The 23,601-nt window shown below is 43.0% G+C and overlaps 1 protein-coding gene and 2 pseudogenes across 4 annotated transcripts in view; all 3 read right to left on the bottom strand.

The window, feature by feature from the left end:
* Positions 1–1,752: 1,752 nt before the first annotated feature.
* LOC128598734 (eukaryotic translation initiation factor 1b-like) lies at positions 1,753–2,080 on the bottom strand (annotated as a pseudogene).
* Positions 2,081–4,028: 1,948 nt separating this feature from the next.
* Positions 4,029–23,601, bottom strand: part of ACTR3B (actin related protein 3B) — a 152,061-nt gene continuing 132,488 nt past the window's right edge. For 3 of the 4 annotated variants that reach the window (XM_053609447.1, XM_053609450.1, XM_053609449.1), the window contains 3 exons: positions 16,093–16,218; positions 5,583–5,666; positions 4,029–4,936 (listed from right to left, as the gene is read on the bottom strand). In XM_053609447.1, the coding sequence (XP_053465422.1) occupies positions 4,841–4,936; positions 5,583–5,666; positions 16,093–16,218 (306 nt within the window). In that variant the 3' untranslated portion in view covers positions 4,029–4,840. The remainder of the gene's footprint in view (positions 4,937–5,582; positions 5,667–16,092; positions 16,219–23,601) is intronic. The other variant, XM_053609448.1, reaches the window with a different exon arrangement.
* On the bottom strand, positions 5,662–9,760 carry LOC128598735 (rRNA methyltransferase 2, mitochondrial-like; annotated as a pseudogene).

The raw sequence follows: 23,601 nt of genomic DNA, 5'->3' as shown, positions 1-23,601 counted from the left end.
ACTCTTAAGAACGAATATTCTTCTTTGACCACAACCTCCTAACCTTAATATGCCCAGAATCCTCCGTTCTTCCCCATCTTTCATGGCCTTGCACTCTCCCTCCTCCCTGGACTTTGTGGTCCATAACATTAGCAACAGAGAAGCCCTTATCTACACTTGCCCTGGACAACTGCACCTGTCCCTAGGATACCTGCCTGGAGACCCCAACTCTAGGGCCAACCCTCAGTCTTCTTCCCTCCTCCACCTGGGCTACATGGAAACCTGACTGGGGAGAGCCCCGTAACCCATGACTTGTGCCAGTATAAACACCTAGGGATTTTTGGGTTACTCTCCCCCTCACCCTAGATGGTGTCACCTCTCATATCCCCAGACCCTGACTGGGCCATTTTCTACCCCTCCATTTTCAGTAGCTTCCATCTCTCTCCTATTTTGCTCCCCCACTCTCAGCTTACATGGAAACAAACTCATGAGCCTCATGTTCTTTAATCCAGTCTTGGCTAGAAAATTAATAAAACCAGAAGCTATAGCTCTCAGAAGCAGTTGATGAACATCCCCATTTGAAGAAACGGGAGGCTGTTCCCACAGGTACACTGCAAAGAGCAGCTCTGCACTAGCCATTGTGTCTTATCAGGAAGACAATGCTCGTTAAAGTCATTCATGTAATATTATCATCATCATCATAAAGTTGAGTTCATGTCTAAACCGTGCAAAGCAACTTCCTGCACTATGAAAAGATGTGTTCTAATCATCCTACAGTCAACTTATTATTTTAGAATATGTTAAAGAGCGTGTTTATTGAAATTTTTTATAGAAAACTATTCACAAAGAAAAAAAAAACTATTCACTTGGAGTCGTAATTTTGTCATAGGCCAATTTTGCCCATCAACTCTAGGAATACTTAACTCATTACTATATTTTGATCTAAAGATAATTAATTCAACCCGAATAAAAAGTATGCGTAGATTTTTGTAAAATTAGTAACATAAACTCTAAGCATAATGCTCAACAGAGAATCACAGTTCATTTTGAATACAGCATCTTGCAGGCTTATTGTATAAATAAAAAAATAGTAACTAAAAACCGTTAGCAGCAGTAAGACCATCACAGTTGTCACACAGATAAGGCAACAGAGGGTAAGATGTCATCTGCTTGAGGAACAGCCAGAATTCATACTCAGATCTGAGTCAATGCCCTTCTTTCGGCTCATTAGGGTTTTCAGACCCAGCTGCAGATTGGTATCACCCAAGGAGGTGAAAGCAAACCCAAAAGCTGGTGGCGTCCCTGTTCCTGCACACAGTCCCCCGTTCTGACTGACTTTATGTAGGAGAAGTCTCAGCCAGGGTTGAGCACCTCAGCACTACACCAGTCACTTTCTAATAGATGGTTCTGTCCTATCAATTTATGGAAGATTTTTTCAAAGTTTTTGCTGCAACATACATGATTTAATACAACAAAGAACATTTAATCAAGTGAAATGTAACAAACTGAATAAACAAACATTCAAAATATTTCCCACTGGAAACATGGTAAGATGAATACGGGGTTTTGTTACCATCTTACTGCAATTTTCTCATGTGTCACTGGCCTACATACCCCATGTCTTCTGTGATCATGCAGATGTGAATGATTAAATGTTTGAATGATTAAATAAATGAGAAGTCCATCCAGTGCAGAGAATCATCTCCCAAGGCAGCCACACTAGGTTTAGAGAACAGAATTATTTAAGAAATTCTCCACATATTTACGTTCATTTCAGAATCCATGAACCTTAAGCCATTCCAACCTCCAAGAGAAACTAGAGAATATTTTTTCTTTGGTCACATTGAAGCTGAATGACCTCTTGGTATTCATGATATTCAATCATGGTACCATTACAGGGTAATTACCATTTCTTTTTGAAAGCTTTTACAAGTTTGTCATAATCATCTGCAATGCCCTGAACAGTAGTCAGTGTCTTTCTGTCCTTCCGTTGCTAGATTCTCATACAAATGTAATCCTCAGCCCCTGCCAGGAATAAGTCCTAACCCTTAGTTACATCAGCAAAGGAGTCAAAAGATTGGAGGCTCTAGATAGTAGACATGCGATATATATGGCTCCTTTCAACACTTTTACTGATGCAACTAAGCGTTACAACTTACTCCTGGCAGGGACTGAGGAGTAAGTCGTAACCCTGGCAGGGACTCCAGGTGGCTCACTCTTGCCTGGATAGAGCAAGGAGGATTTGTTGTGGCGGCAATACTGCCAGTGTGAGGCCAGAGAGGGGATAAAATTTCCTGCAGGGCCTGCCCAGATCACCATGTCAGCAAGCTGTAGTCGCAAGAAAACAGAAATAGGGAAATGCTTTGCCCTAGGGCTGGAATTTGACTCCTATCAACTTATGTTGATAAAATGCTCTCTAATGATCCTGCAAACGTAAAGATTATCCTCTCCCAAACAAGGAAAATGGCAGTTTTAGATGTCCTATGGCCTAAGAACAGGTTATATCACTAGCTTAGCTAGTGTGGGTACCAGTGCTGCAGTACAAGGGTAGTATCATTCCAGGAGTTTGGAGAAAACACCTGCCAATGCACAAATGCAGAGCAGAGGCAGAAATGAAAGCATCTGCTATAAGAAATGAAGCATACTGCCTGGGCAAGAGCTCAACAGAGGACACGACCGAGACAGGTAGTGAGACTGGGCAAAAGTACCAGGCAGCACCAGAGTCCCTGCACAGCAGAGCCGGATGAAACAGTGCTACAGGAAATTATTCTTGCTACCCTGTTTAGGATGCAGGGGTGTGACTGAAGCAGATAACTGGGAACTGGTTACAAGGAAATGGCCGGGAGATCCTTAGAAGGCCAGACAATCCGGTGATCCCAAGAAGCAGCGGCCACTGAGGAGTGCAAAGCAGTGTGTCTGGATGAGAGAAGAGCCAGGTGGCTCAGACTCTTGCTGGGGAGTCTGAGAAGGATCTATCGTGGTGACAATACTGCCATCCCAGCCTTGGTAAAGTCAGATTTTACCATACTGACTTTATTATCCTTAAACTTATTTCTAAACTCAAATAATAAAACCATGTTTCTTTATAAAGGCAAATTTTCTGAGGATAATTCTGAGAGGTAACTCAGAGGGAATACCATAAATAAGTTCTAAAAGTGACATAATTATAAAGATCATATGAAGAATACAACAAACCCAAATCTACTAATTTAGCAAATTACTGTTTAAGCCAGCAATCTACGCAGCAAATGCCAGCGTAGTTACTATAAGTGAAAGTCATGAATCTCAAATTTCGAGGAACGGACCCTGGAAATCCTTAGGAACATCCTCCCACTATCCCCAGCCCCACAGCACTCTACATGGCTCTCCACACCCACAACACTGCGAACTCAGACACAGGAACAGAGTGGTCACTGCACAACAGGTAGTCCACAGCATTTTAAAAAATTTCCTCCCACAAACTTGGTATTAATCAAACCCTCCACTGAAGTGAAACCAATTTCAATTTTTTGTTTTCCCTGATTTCAATATTTTTTTTTTTAAATCACAGCTGTATACATTAATGCATTTATGGGGTACAATGTGCTGAGCTGATTTCATATACAATTTGGAATGCTTACATCAAACAGTTAACATAGCCTTCACCTCACTTTAATTATTGTGTTAAGACATTTATACTCTGCACTTAATAGATTTGACATGTACCCTTGCAAAATGCACCACAGGTGCGGTCTCACTGATTACCCTTCCTCCATCCAATCTCCCCCCTCCCCTCCCCCTCCTTTCCACCTTTCATCCTGGGCTATAGTTGTGTTTTATCTTTCATATGGAAATGTGGGTAATTATATATTGGTTTCATAATAGTACTGAGTAAATTGAGATAATTTACTAAGAAGAATATGTTCCAGCTCCATTCATGTAAACATAAAAGAGGTAAAGTCTCCATCCTTTTTAAGGCTGCGTAATATTCCCTGGTATACATAAACCACAATTTATTATATAGCGACAAGGGGAAAAAACCAAAAGACCACCACACTATAGCAGAAAAGTATTTATAAAGATTGTAACAGCTTTTATTACAATGGTGCAAGGTAGTATTTCATCCAACACTCACCAACAACAAACCATCATCTTCTATAAAATAGTTCCAGAAAGTTCAAACAAAAAAACTAAAAGATATAATATCTGTAATAATTCTCTTACAACACTGGTCAATGTTCAAACTTCATGTCAACTCCCATAAAGTATAATCATTTTCTAGCAAACGTGGCAAAAAAAGTTTGCTGTTTTGTTTGCCTATAAACATATCAGAACATGCCTCACAATTAAAAACTTTTTATTACAGCACTCCATGACATCAATATCTATTCGTGCTTAGAATCAGCCAGTTGTACCAAATACCATAAAATACAAAATGATAGGAAATATAAACATCGATTTGTATTTCAAGTTTATAACATTTTATTTACAAAAATAGGCTGAGAGGAAAAGGGTTTACACCCACACATTCTTTTGGAGGGAGGGACTATTTTGCGTTGTTTTCTTACTTTTTTTCCTCTAACAATTTTTAAAGTCACATTTGAATTCCTTCAGAATTGTATTTGTCAACTAGAAGCTCAAGCGAAGAGGAAGAAGGGAAAGGAGTAAGAGAGAGGGCACGAGGGGGTGGGTTACAACAGTCAGCACATGGATAAATGGCTGTTACTGAGAACTTGCTGTGCGTCATGCGCTCGGGATGCAAGCACGCTGCTGGGACATCAACACTAGACGTCATTATTTACAGGACCTGCAGTCTCCCTGGGTTCTGAAGGGCACTTGTTCCCCAGCATGACGCTGCTGAACAACGATGTCAAGGCGGATACTAAGACATGACTCCAAAGACGGGGTTGTGGCGGCAGATGCTGGGGCCGTACTCTTCATAGTCCTTCTTGGTGTGACACACCTGAAAGAACTCCGGCTGCAAGAGGTACCAGAGGAAGGAAAATATGAAGACTTAAAGAAGAAAATAAAATTCAATGAAGTACTAGGCAAATGAGAAACTCCCCTTATCTAAACCTGCACACTCCTGCAGACCCCTGTTGTAAGATTTGGACCTCTGTGACGTACTCAACTACTAAACTAGGGTTTATTTCATTTTTGAAATATTAGACTATTTTTTTAGGACCACTTATGTGCCAGCCATACATTAACAATGTATTAGCTATTAAGGAATTTGAGGGGGAAAAGCTATAATTATTTGGAAAAGTAATTGGAACTAACAAATAATGTAAGATTTTTTTAGGTTATTTTTGGATTTCACTTATTCGTATTATCTATAACCCCTAATTATCAAGGATACTTTCAAATAAATTGTACAATCTAATGATCATTAAAATACATTTTCTATCTTAAAGATCTGAATGTCTGTTTAAAGCTACACAATTAGTTCCAGAAAGTTCAAACAAAAAAACTAAAAGATATAATATCTGTAATAATTCTCTTACAATACCAGTCAATGTTCAACACACTACTTAACACACTACTTGACCTTCTTAGGCAATACCTACCCAAATTCAACAGAGAGCAGATTAATAAAAATATAGGACAATCTAAAAAGGACTTACAGTTGAGGCCAGCATTGAGCCTCCAAACCACACGGCATAGCGCTGCATGTGATGTGTGATTACCTGAACCTCCACAGGCTTGGGCTGGAAAATACGGGAACAGAGGTTTAGTCCAAACATACAAATAAAAAAATATTTATAGATTTAAAGATGCTTTCTGATGTTTTGCTATTTGTGCAAATTTATGGGATACATGAAAAATTTTTACATGTATATAATGTGTAGTATTTAGGGCATTTTAGTACAGTCATACTATTCTGCTATCAAACACTGGATTTATTCCTTCTGTCCTACTGTGCATTTGTACCCTTTAATCCTCTTCTCTTCATCCTTCCCCCACCCCCCGCACACTCTTCTCAGTCTCTGTTATCTATTTTTCTCGTCTCTACTTTCATGTGTTCAAATTTTTGAGCTTCCACATGTAAGAGAAAATGTGCCATTTGTACCTAGCTTACTTCACTAAACATACTGACCTCCAGGCTCTGTCCATGTTGCTGTAATTAACAGGATTTCATTCTTTTCTTGGTGGAGTAGTATTGCACTATACATATACACTTTCCCTTTATCCTTTCACCTGCTGATGGACACTCAGGTTGATTCCATCTTTGCTATAGTGAATGGTGCTGCAATAAACCTACGAGTGCAGGCAGCCTTTTTTTTTTTTAATCACAGCTGTGTACATTAATGCAATTATGGGGTACAATGTGCTGGTTTTATATACAATTTGAAATGTTTTCATCAAACTGGTTAACATAGCCTTCACGGCATTTTCTTAGTTATTGTGTTCAGACATTTATATTCTACACCTAGTAAATTTCCTATGTACCCTTGTAAGATGCACAGTAGGTGTGGTCCCACCAAATTTTTTTGATATCCGGTTCTTTTCCTTTGGGTAATATCCAGTAGTACGACTGCTACACTGAAAGGTAATTCTAGGGGCAGCGCCTATGGCTCAGTGGGTAGGGCGCCAGCCCCATATAACAAAGGTGGCAGGTTCAAATCTGGCCCCAGCCAAACTGCAACCAAAAAATAGCCGGGCATTGTGACGGGCGCCTATAGTCCCAGCTACTCGGGAGGCTGAGGCAAGAGAATCGCCTAAGCCCAGAAGTTGGAGGTTGCTGTGAGCTGTGATGCACAGCACTCTACCAAGGGCAATAAAGTAAGACTGTGTCTCTAAAAAGAGAAAAATAAATAAATAGAAAGGTAATTCTACATTTAGTTATCTGAGAAATATCCATACTGCTCTCCAGAGTGGCTGTACTAATTTACATTCCCACCAACAATGTGTAAGAGTTCTCTTATCTGTTATTTTTTGTCCTTTTAATAACACCCATTCTGATTAGGGTTAGATGATAATCTCATTGTGGTTTTAATCTGCACTTCTCTGCTGATTAGTGATGCTGAGCATTTTTTCACACAACAGAGGGCTATTTGTATGTCTTCTTTTGAGACAGGTATGTGCATGGCCTTTGCCCACTTTTTAATGGGGTTGTTTTATTCCTGCTGAGCAGGTGAGCTCCTTCTATATTCTGAATGTTAGTGTACCCTTTTAGAGGAAGAGTTTGTCAAATATTTTCTCTCATCCCACAGGTTTCCCCTTCACTCTATTTCTTCTCCTGTGCAGAAGCTTTTTAGTTTAATCAAGTCCTGTTTGTCTATCTTCGTTTTTCGTGCCTTTGCTTTTCAGGTCTTAGTCATAAATTCTTTGCCTAGACCAATGTCCAGAGGAATTTTCCCTAGATTTTCTTCTAGTAGTTTTATAGTTTCAGATCTTACATGTTTAGGTCCTTAATCCATTTTGAGTTGACTTTTGTATATGGTGAGACATAAGGGTCCAGTTTCATTCTTCTGCACATGGTTATCCAATTTTCCCAGCACCATTTATTGAAGAAGATGTCATTTTTCCAATGTTAAGTTGTCAGCTTTGTCAAAGATAAATTGGCTATAAATATGTGGCTTTACTTCTGGGTTCTCTATTCTGTTCCATTGATCTATGTGTCTATTTTTATACTAGTATCATCCTAGTTTGGTTACTAAAGCCTTATACTTTGAAGTTAAGTAATAAGATGCCCGCAGCTTTGTTCTTTTTGCTTAAGATTGCTTTGACTATTTGGCCTCTTTTTTGGTTCCACATGAATTTTAGGATTATTTCTTCAACCTGCTAAGAATGATGTTGGTATTCTGCTGGGAATTGCTTTGGGCAATACGGTCATTTTATTTTATTTGCTTTGATAATTACCTTTATGGTCTTGGGAGCTCAACAGTATTACAGCAATATATTATTTCCAGCAAAAATCAAAGCACACCCACCCCATGCATAAATTCATACTAAATGTCTTCCCTAATTGCTCTGGGAATTCTCGCTGCTTGAAGAATGGATAAATTTCTAGATTATTCACCAGAGAGACAGAAATTAATCCCCAGATGGAAATTTCAGATTTTTCTACTTTACACTATACAGACTAACAAATGCAAACCTGTGCACTGTGGTCTTACAGCAAGGATGGAAAGCCTGCTGCTCTATGATACCTTTATAAGATGACAAAGTAAAGGCATTTGTGGTTATCCCCATCCCTTCCAGGGCAACTTCCTTTTGATCATCTCAGTCTCTCTTTATCCTTTGATCTTCACCTATCTCTCTTTCTCCTGTTAACTTTCTCTTCACAAATGATACAGAAAAGTTGTTTCCTAACCGTTTTTCATGGTCCTTGAATTTTGTTTTGTCATCGCTTTTTGGTTTTGGAAAAAAAAAAAAAAAAAAAGGGCAGCTCCCCACTCAGTCTACTACATGTCCCAAATTTCAGCCCAGATCCCCTAGCCACTCTTCAGGAGAGCTCAGGCCACATGTGTAATTAAAGAAAATATAATGACCACTAGGAAAATGGCACAGAGGTTCTCAGTGCTTCACAGAGCCCTTCCATCTGTGGTACTGTGTGGCTAAGAAGTACACCTCTGATGATTCTTTCCTACTGGCTTCAGGTTTTATAATTCTTATGTTCTGAAATTCCTCTGTCAATCTCTTCTGTGATAGATGGCTTTGACTTCCAGCCCAGGTTTTACAAAGGAATGTCCCCCCTGGGTGCAAGATGTCTGGAGCCATGTCCAGAAGGGACAGGCACAGGTTGATAAGCCTGTCATGATCAAGGTCTCGGATCCCTGTAGCATTGGGTGCCATATCACTCAGAATCACATCCGCCCTCCCACCAGGAAGCAGTTCAAGTACTCTTTGAAAAGTTCTTGGGTCAGTCACATCAGCAGGGCACAGAAAAGTTGCTCCTTCCAGGGGAAATATGTAAAGAAGATCTATTCCAAGTACAAAGCCAATAGGAGAACTGAGATCCAAAACAAGACTTCCAGCATCCAGCTGCACTTAGCCTCCCCTTCCCTCTTCTCACTACTCACATCTGAGCCTCTATTCACAAGCCCAGAACAATCTTTCATCACCCCTATGCTGAGGAGAGCCGTGGCTCTGATGATAAACATCAGGTTGATAGGATATAGTCAAGACACTTCTCCTGTGCCTGCAGAATTGACTCTCTGAACCGCCACCTGAGTCCATGCCCCAGGAGCTGCCCCACAGTCTAACACCCAAAGGCCAGGCTGCAGAATCTGGTGCTTCTCATTCACCTCCAAAAGCTTGAAGGCACTTCGACACTGGTAACTCTACCTTCGCAGCCTTCACAAATGAGTCCCTTAAATGCCGCGTCAGCCACAGGTGCTCAGCATCTGTCCGACCCTTGTAGTGACTCGCAGCAGAGTGGAACCTTTGATACTGAAAGGAAGCTCGCACTAGCTTTAAGTACCCTGCCATGGGCACCCACTGCGCGGCAATACGGCCATTTTAAACAATATTAATTCTTCCAATTCATGAGCATACAGTATCTTTCCATTCATTATATTATCTATAATTTCTTTCATCAGTGTTTTACAGTTTTCCTTACACAGATCTTTCACCTCCTTGGTTAAATTTATTCTTAGGTACTTTATTTTTCTGTGGCTATTGTAAATAGGGTTGTCCTCTTGATTTCTCTCTTGGCTAGATGATTATTAGTGTATAGAAATGCTACTGATTTTGTATCCTGCAACTCACTGAATTCATTTATCAAATCTAAGAGATTTTTGTGAAATCTTTAGGGTTTTCTAGATATAGCAATGCATCCTCAACAAAGAGAAAGAGCTTGACTTCCTCTTTTCTTTGAATGCCCTCTATATTTTTCTTCTTTCCTGATTATTCTGGCTAAGATTTCTGGTACTATGCTAAATAGGAGTGGTGAAAGTGGACATCCTTGTCTTATTCCAGTTCTTAGAGAAAATGCTTTCAACTCTTCCACATTCAATATGATGTTAGCTGTGGGATTTTTGCATATGGCTTTTGTTATTTTGAGATGCTATGCCTAGTTTGTTAACAGATGTTATCATAAAGGATGCTGCATTTTATCAAACACTTCTTCTGCCTCTACTGGTATGATCATCCTGCCAACGTGATGTACCACATTTATGGATTTGCAATATCAATAATGAACCATCCTTGTACCCTTGGTAAAAATTCCACCTGATCATGCTGTATTACCTTTTTGATGTGCTGTTGGATTCGGTCTACTAGTATTTTGTTGAAGATTTTTAGAGATGGGGTCTCACTATGTTGCTCAGTTGATCTTGAGCTCTTGGCTTCAAGTGATCCTCTTGCCTCAGCCTCCCAAGGTGTTAGGATTACATGCAATTTGCCACCATGCCCAACACCTTCTCTCTTTTTTTTTTGGCCGGGGTTAGGTTTAAACCCGCCACCTCCAGCATATGGGGCTGGCGCCCTACTCCTTTGAGCTACAGATACCGCCCTCTCTTATTTAGTCAATTTTGTTTACCTTGTCAAAAAACCAACTTTTCATTTCATTGATCCTTTATATCTTCAGCCTCTCTTTCACTTAGTTCTCCTCTAATCTTTATTATTTTTCTTCGGCTAATTTTAGTTTGATTTGTTCTTGCTTTTCTAGTTCCTTGAGGACTAAACATTGTTAGATTATTCATTTGTAATCCACTTTTAAATTTACTTGTTGACAGAGACTCCCCTCTTAGCTCTGCTCTTGCTGTGTCCCACAAGCTTTGGTATGCTGTGTTTCTATTTTCATTTTTTTCAAGGAAATTGTTCTTATTTCTATCTTAATTCCTTCACTGACCCAGTGGTCACTCAGGAGCATGCTGTTTAATTTTTCTGTATTTGTACAGTTTCCAGAGTGTTGTAGTCTAAGAAGATATTTGATACAATTTTGGTTTTTCAGAATTAGTTGAATTTGGTTTGGGCCTAAGATATGTTCTATCCTGGAGAATGTTCCATATGCTGATGATAAGAATGTATACTCTGGCATTGTTGGATAGAATATTTGATAAATGTCTGTTAGGTCCATTTAATCTAAAGACCAGCTTCAATCCCCTGTGTCATGTTGAATTTCTGTCCAAATGATCTGTCTACTGCTGAGAGTGGTATGTTGAAGTTCCCTACTATTACTGTATTGAAGTCCAGCTCTTTCTTTAGATCTTGTAATATTTATCTTATGAATCTGGGTGTTCCAGTGTTGGCTACATATGTATTCAGAATTGCTATACGTGCTAGTGGGACTGATCCCTTAATCATCACATGATGACCTTCTTTGTCTCTTTCTCCCATTGTTGACTTAAAGTCTATTGTGTCTAATATGAATAGAGCTGCTCCTGCTCATGTTTAGTTTCTATTGTCCTGGATTACCTTTGTCCATCCCTTTACTTTCAGTTTCTATGTCTCTGTTGATAGAGTCTCTTGTAAGCAACATACAGCTGGATCATGTTTTTATAATCCATTCAATATCTTTTTTTTGGAGATGGAGTTTCACTCTATTGCCTGGGTTAGAGTGCAAGGGTGTGTCATCATAGTTCATTGCAACCTCAAATTCCTGGGCTCAAGGAATTCTCCTGCCTCAGTCTCCTGATTAGCTAGAACCACAGGACTGCACCATCATACCTGGCTAATTTTTTCTAATTTTTCTAGAGATGGGGGCTTTCTCTTGTTTAGACTGATCTTAAACTCCTGGCCTCAATGATCCTCCCACCTTGGCCTCCCAGAGTGCTAGGATTACAGCCCTGAACCATCAGGCCCAGTCCTATTCTGTATCTTTGAAGAGGAGAATTTAATCCATTTATATTCAAGGTTATTATCAATACATGAAGCTTTCTTCATATCCTACTGTTAATTATTTTCCGTTGTATAAATTCTTTGTTCCTTTCTTTTTCTCTTACAGTTTAATATGGATTGGTGGCTTTCAGTAGTGATTCCATTTGAGTCCTTTCTCTTCCTCCTTTGCAAGGTTACTTTACCAGTGACTTGTATACTTTTGTGTGTTTTCTTTTTTTTTTTTCTTTTTGTGGAGACAGAGTGTCACTGTACCACCCTCGGGTAGAGTGCCGTGGTGTCACACGGCTCACAGCAACCTCTAACTCTTGGGCTTAGGCGATTCTCTTGCCTCAGCCTCCCGAGCAGCTGGGACTACAGGCGCCCGCCACAACGCCCGGCTATTTTTTTGTTGCAGTTGGCCGGGGTTGGGTTTGAACCCGCCACCCTCGGCATATGGGGCCGGCGCCCTACTCACTGAGCCACAGGCACCGCCCACTTTTGTGTGTTTTCATGATAATAAAAATCATCTTTTCAGGGTGGCGCCTGTGGCTCAGTGAGTAGGGCCCCATATGCTGAGGGTGGCGGGTTCAAACCCAGCCCCGGACAAACTGCAACAAAAAAATAGCCGGGCGTTGTGTCGGGCACCTGTAGTCCCAGCTGCTCGGGAGGCTGAGGCAAGAGAATCGCGTAAGCCCAAGACTTAGAGGTTGCTGTGAGCTGTGTGACGTCATGGCACTCTACCCAAGGGCGGTACAGTGAGACTCTGTCTCTACAAAAAAAAAAAAAAAAAAATCATCTTTTCAGTTCCAGGTTTAGGATGCCCTTGAAAATTTCTTTAAGACTGATTTGTGGCAATAAATTCCCTCAGCATTTTTTTGTCTGGGGCTAGTTCTCCTTCATTTATGAAGGACAATTTTATTGGATATAGTATTCTTGGGTGGAAAGTTTTTTTCCCCCCTTTCCATATTTTGAATACATCATCCCAGTATTTTTAGCCTATTTAAAGTTTCTGCTGAGAAATCCTCTGTTATTCTGATGGTGACTAGACACTTTTCTCTTGCTGTTCTCAGCATTTGCTCTTTAACTTTGATATTACATAGTCCAATTATAATGTGTCATAGGAAAGACCTTTTTGTGTTATATCTGCCTAGGGATCATTGGACCTCCTATGTCTGAATGTCTACATCTCTTGCTAGACCTGGGAAATTTTCATTTTATTATTTTTTAAATAGGTTTTCTAATCCTTTGTTTTTTCACCCTTAAGCATACCAGTAATTCATACATTTGATCACTTTATATTGTCTCACATGTCACAAAGACTTATTCTTATGTTTGTCTAACCGGAATGTTTCAAAAGAATCATCTTCAAGTTTCTGAGATTTTTCCCTCTGGCTGATCTAGTCAAAGATTTCAAATGTATTTTGTATTTCCTTCAATGCATTCATTTCCAGAATTTATACTTGTTTCTTTTTTAAACTATCTCTTTGATAAATTCCTCATTCACATCCTTAATTGTGTTCCTGATTCCTTCATACTATTTTTCAGAATTCTCTTATATTTCATTAAGCTTCTTTAAAAATCGATACTCTGAATTCTTTATCCAGAATTTCAAAGATTTCCCTTTGATTAAGATTTATTGCTAAAGAATTACTGTGTTCTTTTGGAGGTGTCACATCTCCTTGTTTTTTCATGTTATCTGTGTCCTTATGCAGATATCCGCATATCTGGAGTAACAGTTGCTTCTTTCTATTTTTTAATTTAATTTCATAGGACAGAACTTTTTCCTAAAGATGTATCTATCATGTTGGTTGAACAGGTTTTGGCTTTGATTCCAGGTGCATTCAGTACTAAAGTCTTTGTATGATTTCCAGTACTAAAGTCTTTGTATGATTTCTTAGGTTGTAAATAACGTTAGTGCTATCTGTGATTTCCTTGCTAGGTTAGGGTGTAGTTATTAGAGGAGGCTGTGGTAAAGTTGTGCTGGGGACTGGGTTGCCAGATGAACTAGTCTTCAGGCCCCAGTGGTGGCAGCAGTGGGTTGATCATGCCTATTATTATGCCCTATGGCCGTGCACACTAGCACTTTTATTGGCATTCATCCGTGGGTCAAGTCCTGGGCCTGTGGGTGGCTTGCTCAAGATGCTAGCAGTGGCAGTGGTAAACAGGGGGAGTAGACAAGGTTCTCAAGCCCCTTAGCAGCTGGCACAGTGTGAATGATTAGAGGAGCAACAACAGGATGATTGTCTGGGTCCCAAGCAGGGTATGTTGATATTGGCAGTGGCTGCAATGGGCTGGACACAACAGTGTCTAGGTCACAGGTGTCAGCTGAGGTGGCACCAGCCAGGAGTTTAAGCCTAACCTCGGCCCTCTGAGAGGAATGCTCAGGTGTCCAAGGTAATAGAGTGGGTTGGGCAATCCCCAAGACCCCAGGCTATATGCTCTACCTTAAGGGAGGAGGGGCACAAAGCTACGTTGAGCAGCCTTATGCTCAGTCCCCTCAATGATGAGACTAGGCCCAGGCAGGGTGATCCTCAGGTCCCAGGCAGGCTGTTTGGGTAAAGGGCAGTAGATGCTATGCTAAGGCCCCACCACTAAAGAGGGTGAAGCCTCCCTCAGTGGTCACAGCCTGAGCCAATGGGTGGGAAACACATGTTCCCTACATGCCCCCATCCAGGTAAGGCTCATGGCTCATCAACCCCCTGCCCAAGCTATAAGAGCCCACGCCCAGCTCCTAACAAAGTCCTAGCGGCAACCTGCACCCCATTAGCATAGCACCCTGGCAGCACAGCACTTGCTTCCCAGTTGGTTGCTTCCACCAACACTGCCACCCACACTTTACTCACTTCTTAGCCTGGCTGTGGGAACTAGTTTGATCCCCTGTTCAACAACCTAAGTTTCCATAGCACCCCAGGCTCAGCACTGCTGGGTCCCAGGACATAATGCAGTTTGCTGGAGGTTTACTTTGAAAATGTCTCCTTATTGTAGCCACTTAGGTCTCAGAAAGTACATAGGACCCGCCACAAGCTCACTCCCCAAAGCAGTTCCATCCATGGTCTACTGGCAGGTTCCGATGTTAATCTCAGGCATTGGGAAAAACAAGGGGTTCTCCCACTGCCAGACTGCACGATTCCACAGTGGGGACGTGGGCTACTGGAAGTCTCTTACCCCCTCCCTGAGTTGGGAAGTTACTCCTGGCTTCCAGGCAATCCCAGCCCGGGAGACTACCTCTCCACTTTCTCCACCACTTTTGGTGTCCCCCGTCACTTCTCTGTCAAACTCTGTCATTCCCTCCTGCATGATGTACTCCAAGTGTGACCATCTATACCAGTGGTTCTCAATCTTCCAGATGCTGTGACCCTTTCATACAGTTCCTGTAGGTCACAACCCGCAGGTTGAGAACCGCTGGTCTATACACTACTGTTGTTCTTCTAAGTGGAGGAGACAGGCATGAAATGCTCCTAGTCAGCACCCTGAACCCCACACACATAGGAATCTGACTCTTAATCATCTTCACCTGATGAGACAAGGGTTCACTCTGGGCTTCCTTCTTTCTTAATGGCACAGGCCCTTCCCTCACAGGCATGTCCTCCTGTGGCAGCACTCAGTGACATGCTGTCCCTGTGAGGAACATCTCAACCACTGTCACATCCCCCTGGTCTCAGCCCTGGGGGCTTCAGAGGAACAAGGCATGCCTGTCAAGCAGAGGTTCCCTCTCACAACACAAAAAGCATTTTAAAAGGTAAAAAATGCAAGCAACTAGCCTAAATGATATTTTTGACCAAACAAATCAGATGTTTAGCACTGAAGAGACAATTCCAAACAAGACTGTCTCAAAAATACTAAGGGAAACTGCACTTTCCCCCCAGTGGACTCCACCTGGACTCTTTCCCTTGCTCTTTCTCTACTGAAGCTCACTCTTGGTTAAATAAAATCACCAGCTAGTTAAGAATTACTATCTTAGAGGAACACACACTAACTCCCTGCTAATATTAGTCATTTTAGTTTAATGAGAACATTTCCAAAGGGCACTAAAGATCCTCACCATAAATTAATCCCACCTCCTTGGAACCCTGGCCCCTACACTACATGCCTGGTCCCTCACAACACAGAGGAACCTGCAGGGGAATGTGAGTCAGTGAGGGCAGGAACCGCTGCTGCTGCATCACCAGATGGTACCAGTCTTACCCACACGCTTGGAGTAACTTCAGGCAATAAACTCTATTGTAGTTTCACAGTGTGGCTAAGAAAATGGCTCAAACTTTTTTTTTCTTCAGACAAGCTCCTTCAGCTCTATGTTTAGAAGAGGGAGCCAAGTCAGCCCCAGCACAGAAGCCCACTGCCTCAGCCTGGAGAGGGCAGGTCTCCTACCTTTATTCTCCCACCGCTGAGCTCCTCGCTGAGCTTTAATCTGGCATCCACCACTCTTTTCAAATCTCTCTGCAGGCGACGCCCAAAATCCCTGAACATCGTGGAGCCTCCTGAAAGAACAACATTCTACAAGACACAAAGCACAGGGTTGCCTTGGATGAAATCGTGGTCCACAATGCTCTAGTAATTGCCCCAAAACAGAATTCCCCCATGCCTGGCAAATGACACACTGACCCTATATGAAAAGATAGCAACTGATGAAAAGTTAATGCCATCACAAAGCACAGCTTGTATTTGTTTCCTGTGACAACACTGTCACAAATTGTTCCTCTTAGACTTTCCTTCAACTATAAGCCAGTGAAAGCATAAAGCGATTCTGCTCCCTTTACATGGATCAAGAAACTATAGACCAGGCGTCCTCAAACTTTTTAAATAGGTGTCCAATTCACTGTCCCTCAGACCGATGGAGGGCCAGACTATAGTTTAAAAAAAAAAAACTATGAACAAATTCCTATGTACACTGCACATATCTTATTTTGCAGTAAAAAACAAAATGAGAACAAATACAATTCACACCGCTTCATGTGGCCCGCGGGCCGCAGTTTGAGGACCCCTGCTTTAGACTCTGACAAACTGACTCAGGACAAAGTAACATCAGATCTTTAGCTGTTTCTCCTTAATAATCACTGTGGGGGGATATTTCCCAATTAATACTGGGACCTTTTCAGAAGGCTGATATTGGGAAGAAAGCATATCCAAATTACCTGAAGAAGTGTTTTCAAATGAGCCATCCTTGCTGCCCATTTCCCTCCAATGTCCTGAGACTCTACCAAGTGGCCACACGAAGCTTGCATGTGGAGGGTGAGGAAGGGGGAAGGCATCATTAAAGTACCTATCCCGCTCTGCCTCACCCAGAACCTCAATGAGCCCTGTCCAGCTATCCACGCTGCCTACTCTAGCCACCCGTCAGCCACCATCCTCTGTCCCTAACATCTAATAACTGCCATCTCCATGGCTCAGGACCCAGGACCCCCCAAAGTTGGCGGCCTTCCTGATGCACTATCAGAGGTCAGCAGCGGTCAGCAGCGGCCTAACACTGTGTCCCGCTGCCCAATCTATCATCTCTTTATCTCACCTCTAACAATTTATCAGCTCGATTACAAAAGTATAGGAAGATATTTTAAGAGAGAGAAAAATCACATTCCTATAACTTTTATTACAGTATATTGTTATAATTATTCTATTACTATTGTTAATTGCTTGCTGTGCCTCGCTTATAAATCAAACTTTATCATAGGTACCTATGTACAAGAAAAACCACAGCTTACCACAGTAAGCTGAGGTTTGGTACTATCTGTGGTTTCAGGCATTCACTGGGGTCTTGGAGTATCCCTACTGACAAGATGGGACTGCTGTACATCCTGAGTTAACTTTCTTACAGAAAATACCACTAAGAAAACTACATAAGGAAAACAATCCTTCAAGGAGTCAAAAAGCCCTACGTCAAGACTCTCTAAATACAGTCAAACCTCCATGGCTGACCAACTCCCTCCAGTGACCGCCTCCTTCAGTTGACCTGATGTTCACAGACCAGACATACACCTCACTGTGTATCGGTACAGCAGGCCCAGTTCCTTATGGGGACCACTCCATCTGTGGACCAGTTTTTGATACACCCCTTGGGCAGTCGCCTTACAGAGGGTCTCTGCATTCAGGTGTTACTGAGCTCCAGTGCCTGGCGCTCCCCTAGTCAGCTCTGCATACCTGAGGAGTTCACCCTCGCCAGGTTTACAGGCTTCTTCTGCCAAGAAGCCAAAGGAACCAGGATGGGGAAAATACACTTTCCAGTCCCTAGTAAAACCTAGGTTTTAAATTATACGAAAGGCGAGCAGTTCTCTACTATAACTGCTGTCATTAGAAAAGACAGCCAGTACTAAGCAGAAAAAGATCATTTTCTCTCCTGTGATCTCCTAGGACAGCTGGGACAGTACCCAGCATCAGACAGATGAAATCAGAGAGGAGGAGGGGGAAGGGGCCATGGGACGCCACCACTGACCTGGCCTTTTAGGTAGGGATGATACCAGTGACCTGGCCTTCTACCTGGGGATGCCACCAGTGAACTGGCCTTCTACCTGGGGACACCACCACTGAACTGGCCTTCTACCTAGGATGCCACCAGTGACCTGGCCTACGATTAGCTCTAATCCTACTTCAAGTGTCTGCAGAAAGAGATTTCACCTCTGATTACCTACCTACAGACTTCTGAAAACCTAAAACACCACTCTAACTGCTTTAGCTGCTGGGTTAAAAAGGACACTCGGAAGCTAAAGCTTTCATAATGCCTTGGCCAGGGGAAATGCTGTGGGAACCATCAACAACCAGCTACCTGTGTTCTCACCAAATTAGGCTACCATTTTCTATGTTTTTACCAACTTCAAGAATCTCAAGCCTAGGGCGGCCCCTGTGGCTCAACGAGTTAGGGTGCCGGCCCCATATACCAAGAATGGCAGGTTCAAAGCCAGCCCCAGCCAAACTGCAACGAAAAAATAGCCAAGCGTTGCAGTGGGCACCTGTAGTCCCAGCTGCTTGGGAGGCTGAGGCAAGAGAATCACCTAAACCCAAGAGCTGGAGGTTGCTGTGAGCTGTGATGCCACAGCACTCAACCAAGGGAGATAAAGTAAGACTCTGTTTCAAGAAAAAAAAAAAAAAATGAATCTCAAGTCTACTTATAAGGGAGGATCTGGGCTTGACCTTTAGAGACAGAAGGAGGGTGGTTTTGAGATAAACCTTCCCATGGCTCTTTCCAGAGGGAGAAATTCCCTGGAAGCCTAACACCCTGACCACTGCCTTGGCACTCGCCCCCACTTTCTAGTCCAAGGAAAGCAGCACTGAACATGGTAGACCGTCTCACTGGGCAGCTCCTCCTCACAGAGACTATCAAACAACACACACACCGGATAAAATACCTGGGGAGGGCTTTCTGCAACCAGCACTGTACAGTATACCTTCATCCAGTGGTTTCGATGCTGCAAACATGTTGCTCTCTTAAAACTCTGTGGGTATAGTCCACAGAAAGAATCAGGCTGCTATCAGTTCTAGCTGATGAGTGGCAATCCCTGACTCCTTCCTCACACAGAGACCAGCAGGTTACTGGGTAACCAGGTCTTTTCCTTGACAAACTTTACATCTAGACTTTTCTAGCCAATATCCCGTCCTAGGATCAATCCCACTGCTGTCCTCTGTCATGCTGTTCTCAGAAACAACAGGAGATTGCTTGGTTCCTAACAGGAGTCAAGGGACCATGGACCACAACTGCAGTTATGGACACAGAATTCAGGGGTGACCCTGGTTCTGAATGCTCATGTAAGGATGTCACCAAAAGGGGAGGAACAGTAGGAACAAGTGCCCGACAGATCAGAAAGCAATTTTAAATAACAGAGAAGAGGGCTACAATCCAATCCCTCTCCTCCTTTAGGCCTTGACCTGGCAATACTTGAAGTACACCACATACCTATTTACTATAAAGAAGCATACTTTACAGCAGCGCCTGAGGCTCAGTAAGTAGGGCGCAGGCCCCATATACCGAGGGTGGCGGGTTCGAACCCAGCCCCAGTCAAACTGCAACAAAAATAGCCAGCATTGTGGTGGGCGCCTGTAGTCCCAGCTACTTGGGAGGCTGAGGCAAGAGAATTGCCTAAGCCCAAGAGCTAGACGTTGCTGTGAGCAGTGATGCCACGCACTCCATTGAGGGCAACAAACTGAGAGTCTGTCTCTTAAAAAAAAAAACAAAAAAACTAAGAAGCTAACTTTAAAAGCATTCCTGATATTTTGATCATGGTGTCTTAGAATAAACCTCAAGTAGCCCCTCATCCCACTTCCTAATTTATGGCCCTACTGGCTAATTACTTTCTAGAAAGATAGGCCCAGGTTTCTACCCAATTAAGAATTAAAAGGGGGGGGCGGCGCCTGTGGCTCAGTCGGTAAGGCGCCGGCCCCATATACCGAGGGTGGCGGGTTCAAACCCAGCCCTGGATGAACTGCAAACCAAAAAATAGCTGGGTGTTGTGGCGGGCGCCTGTAGTCCCAGCTACTTGGGAGGCTGAGGCAAGAGAATCGCTTAGGCCCAGGAGTTGGAGGTTGCTGTGAGCTGTGTGATGCCACGGCACTCTACCAAGGGCCATAAAGTGAGACTCTGTCTCTAAAAAAAAAAAAAAAGAATTAAAAGGGGGGCCGGGTGTAGTGGCTCACACCTCCTGTAATCCTAGCACTCTGGGAGGCCAAGGTGAGTGGATTGCTTGAGCTCACAAGTTCAAGACCAGCCTCAGCAAGAGCGAGACTCCATCTCTAAAAAAGTAACCAGCCTCACTTTGTCGCCCTTGGTGGAGTGCCGTGGCATCACAGCTCACAGAACCTCAATCTCTTGGGCTTAAGGGATTCTCTTGCCTCTGCCTCCCAAGTAGCTGGGACTATATAGGCATTCATCACAACACCTAGCTATTCTTTGGTTGTAGTTGTCGTTGTTGTTCGGCATGCCTGGGCTGGATTCGAACCTGCCAGCTCACGTATATGTGGCTGGCGCATTAGATGCTTGAGCCACAGGTGCCAAGCCTTATTATTGAGTTTTTTGGGGTTTTTTTGCTTTTAATTTGTGCTTTGTTCTTTTATTAATACAAAATGTTTACATTGAAGGCAAATTGTCTCAAAATCTTTTGCTTCTTGATAAAAACTTTGACTTCAAAACTGGAGTTTATAATATCTTATTATTGAGTTTTAAGAGTTCTTAGGAGGTGGAGCAAGATGGCGGCCGAGTAACAGCTTTCATGCACCTGGGCACGGTGAGTCTTAGGATATAAGACTCCAGGCATCTCTGGCTAGTGCGATCTGCATATAATCATCCCCTTAAGGATACAGGGAGTCAGCAAGGGACTTCTGGACCCCAAGAGAAGGACAAAAACACTGGAAAACCAGCAAGTGGTTGCGTGTGTTCAATCGACCTCATTCCACTGGCAACCATAAGTATAAGCAACACTGAGACTGCAAACCGGAAAGGCCTTACCTGTGAACTGTTTTGGTGTTTTTGGACTTGGCACTCAGTTGAACTGCCTTGGGGAGAGCTTGAGCAGGAGTGCGGACAACTTTGGGCATTGTCTAGGGCCCCAGACTGAGCCACTGAGCAGGACGGAGCTAATAGTGTTCAGCTGTGGGCTGCAGGGAGCCATTGTGAGAGAACTGCCCTGGCAAGCTCTGCCCTCAGGGTCGCAGAGCAAGGATCAGGCGGGAGCTAGTAACCTAGTGGACTGAGCAGCCTAAAGGTGGGGACTGAGCTGCCGTACAGCCTTAACCCTCAGGGCAGAGTGAGACCGGTTTTGGCAAACTAAAGCCTCAGGCTGTTGCCCTGGTTAGAGTGCCATGGAGTTACAGCTCACAGCAATCTCAAACTCCTGGGCTTGGTGCCGCCCGGACCTCCATAAGAGCTGCACCATGACCCCCGACCCACAACCTGTGCCCAGTGGGCCTCCGCATGCCCTGATCACGAACTGCGGGAGCTGAGCAACCCTGCGTCCTCTCTCGTGTAACCTCTCTGCCTCCACAATGACCCGCTCATCTGGCCAGGGACTCTGGTAGCTGTGTGCCCTCCAGAGCCCTCCCTGCCTCTGCGCAGAGCCCTTCTCCTGGCCACAGACTGCTGGAGCCTTGGGCTCTCTGTGCGAAAGTCACTGGGCACCAGGCACTCCCAGAACCATGCACACCACCTCCCGCCCTGTTGCTGGATCTGGGTGTGTCACATGCCGGAGCTGCTTCTACAACCAGAACTCCCTGGCTGGGGCAGCCTCAGAGGAACTACACAGGGTCACACCCTACAAAGATCCAGTAACAATAGAGTGATCCTGCTGGGGTCTAATCTTGGAGAGAAAACTCCCCAACTCTGAGGACGGCCAGAGGCAACAGTGAAAAACAATCATGAGGAGAAATCAATACAAAAACTCTGGCAATATGAATAATCAGAGTAGATCAACTCCCCCAAGAATCAATGGGGCAGACACAGTACAAGATCCCATGCACAAATAGCTGATATGTCAGAAATCGAATTCAAAAGGAAACTCACTCAGAAACTTCGGATCAAACTCCAACTTCCACACTGGCGAAAGGATTAAAAACGTCCACTGGACCTTTGAAAAACTCAATACCCAAAATTCCACCAGACTTATCAATATTCTCCATTAATGTGAACGGCTTAAACTGTCCTCTAAAGAGGCACAGGTTAGCTGACTGGATACAAAAACTCAGGCCAGATATTTCTTGCATACAAGAGTCACATCTTAACATAAAAGACAAATACAGACTCAGGGTGAAAGGATGGTCATCCATATTTCAGGCAAATGGTAATCAGAAAAAAGCAGGTGTTGCAATTTTATTTGCAGATACAATAGGCTTTAAACCTACAAAAGTAAGGAAGGACAAGAATGGTCACTTCATATTTGTTAAGGGTAATACTCAATATGATGAGATTTCAATTATTAATATTTATGCACCTAACCAGAATGCACCTCAATTTATAAGAGAAACTCTGACATGAGCAACTTGATTTCTAGCAGCTCCATAATAGTCGGAGATTTCAACATTCCTTTGGCAGTGTTGGATCGATCCTCCAGCAAGAAGCTGAGCAAAGACATTTTAGATTTAAACCTAAAGATCCAATATTTAGATTTAGCAGACATCTACAAAACATTTCATCCCAACAAAACTGAATACACATACTTCTCATCATCCCAGACAACTTAGTCCAAAATCGACCACATCTTAGGTCACAAGTCTAACCTCAGTAAATTTAAAGAAAAAGAAATTATTCCTTGCATCTTCTCGGACCACCATGGAATAAAACTTGAGATGAGTAACAACAGGAATCTGATACTCATACAAAAACATGGAAGTTGGGGCAGCACCTGTGGCTCAGTCGGTAAGGCGCCGGCCCCATATACCAAGGGTGGCGGGTTCAAACCCGGCCCCGGCCAAACCGCAACCAAAAAAATAGCTGGGCGTTGTGGCGGGCGCCTGTAGTCCCAGAACTGGGAGGCTGAGGCAAGAGAATCACTTAAGCCAGGAGTTGGAGGTTGCTGTGAGCACTCTACCGAGGGCCATAAAGTGAGACTCTGTCTCTACCAAAAAAAAAAAACATGGAAGTTAAATAACCTTATGCTGAATGATAGCTGGATCAGAGATGAGATTAACTAAGAAATTGCCAATAATTTTGAACAAAACGACAATGAAGGCACAAACTATCAGAAGCTCTAGGACACCGCAAAGGCAGTTCTAAGAGGGAAATTTATAGCACTGCAAGCCTTCCTCAAGAGAATGGAAAGAGAGGAAATTAACAACTTAATGGGACATCTCAAGCAACTGGAGAAGGAAGAACATTCCAATCCTAAACCCAGTAGAAGAAAAGAAATAACCAAAATTAGGGCAGAATTAAATGAAATTGAAAACAAAAGAATAATACAACAGATCAAT

This window comes from Nycticebus coucang, chromosome 11 (assembly GCF_027406575.1).
Source record: "Nycticebus coucang isolate mNycCou1 chromosome 11, mNycCou1.pri, whole genome shotgun sequence".
In the NCBI taxonomy this organism is placed as follows: Eukaryota; Metazoa; Chordata; class Mammalia; order Primates; family Lorisidae; genus Nycticebus; species Nycticebus coucang.
The sequence above is the reverse complement of the archived record's forward strand: the minus strand, read 5'-3'. Positions and strand labels throughout refer to the sequence as shown.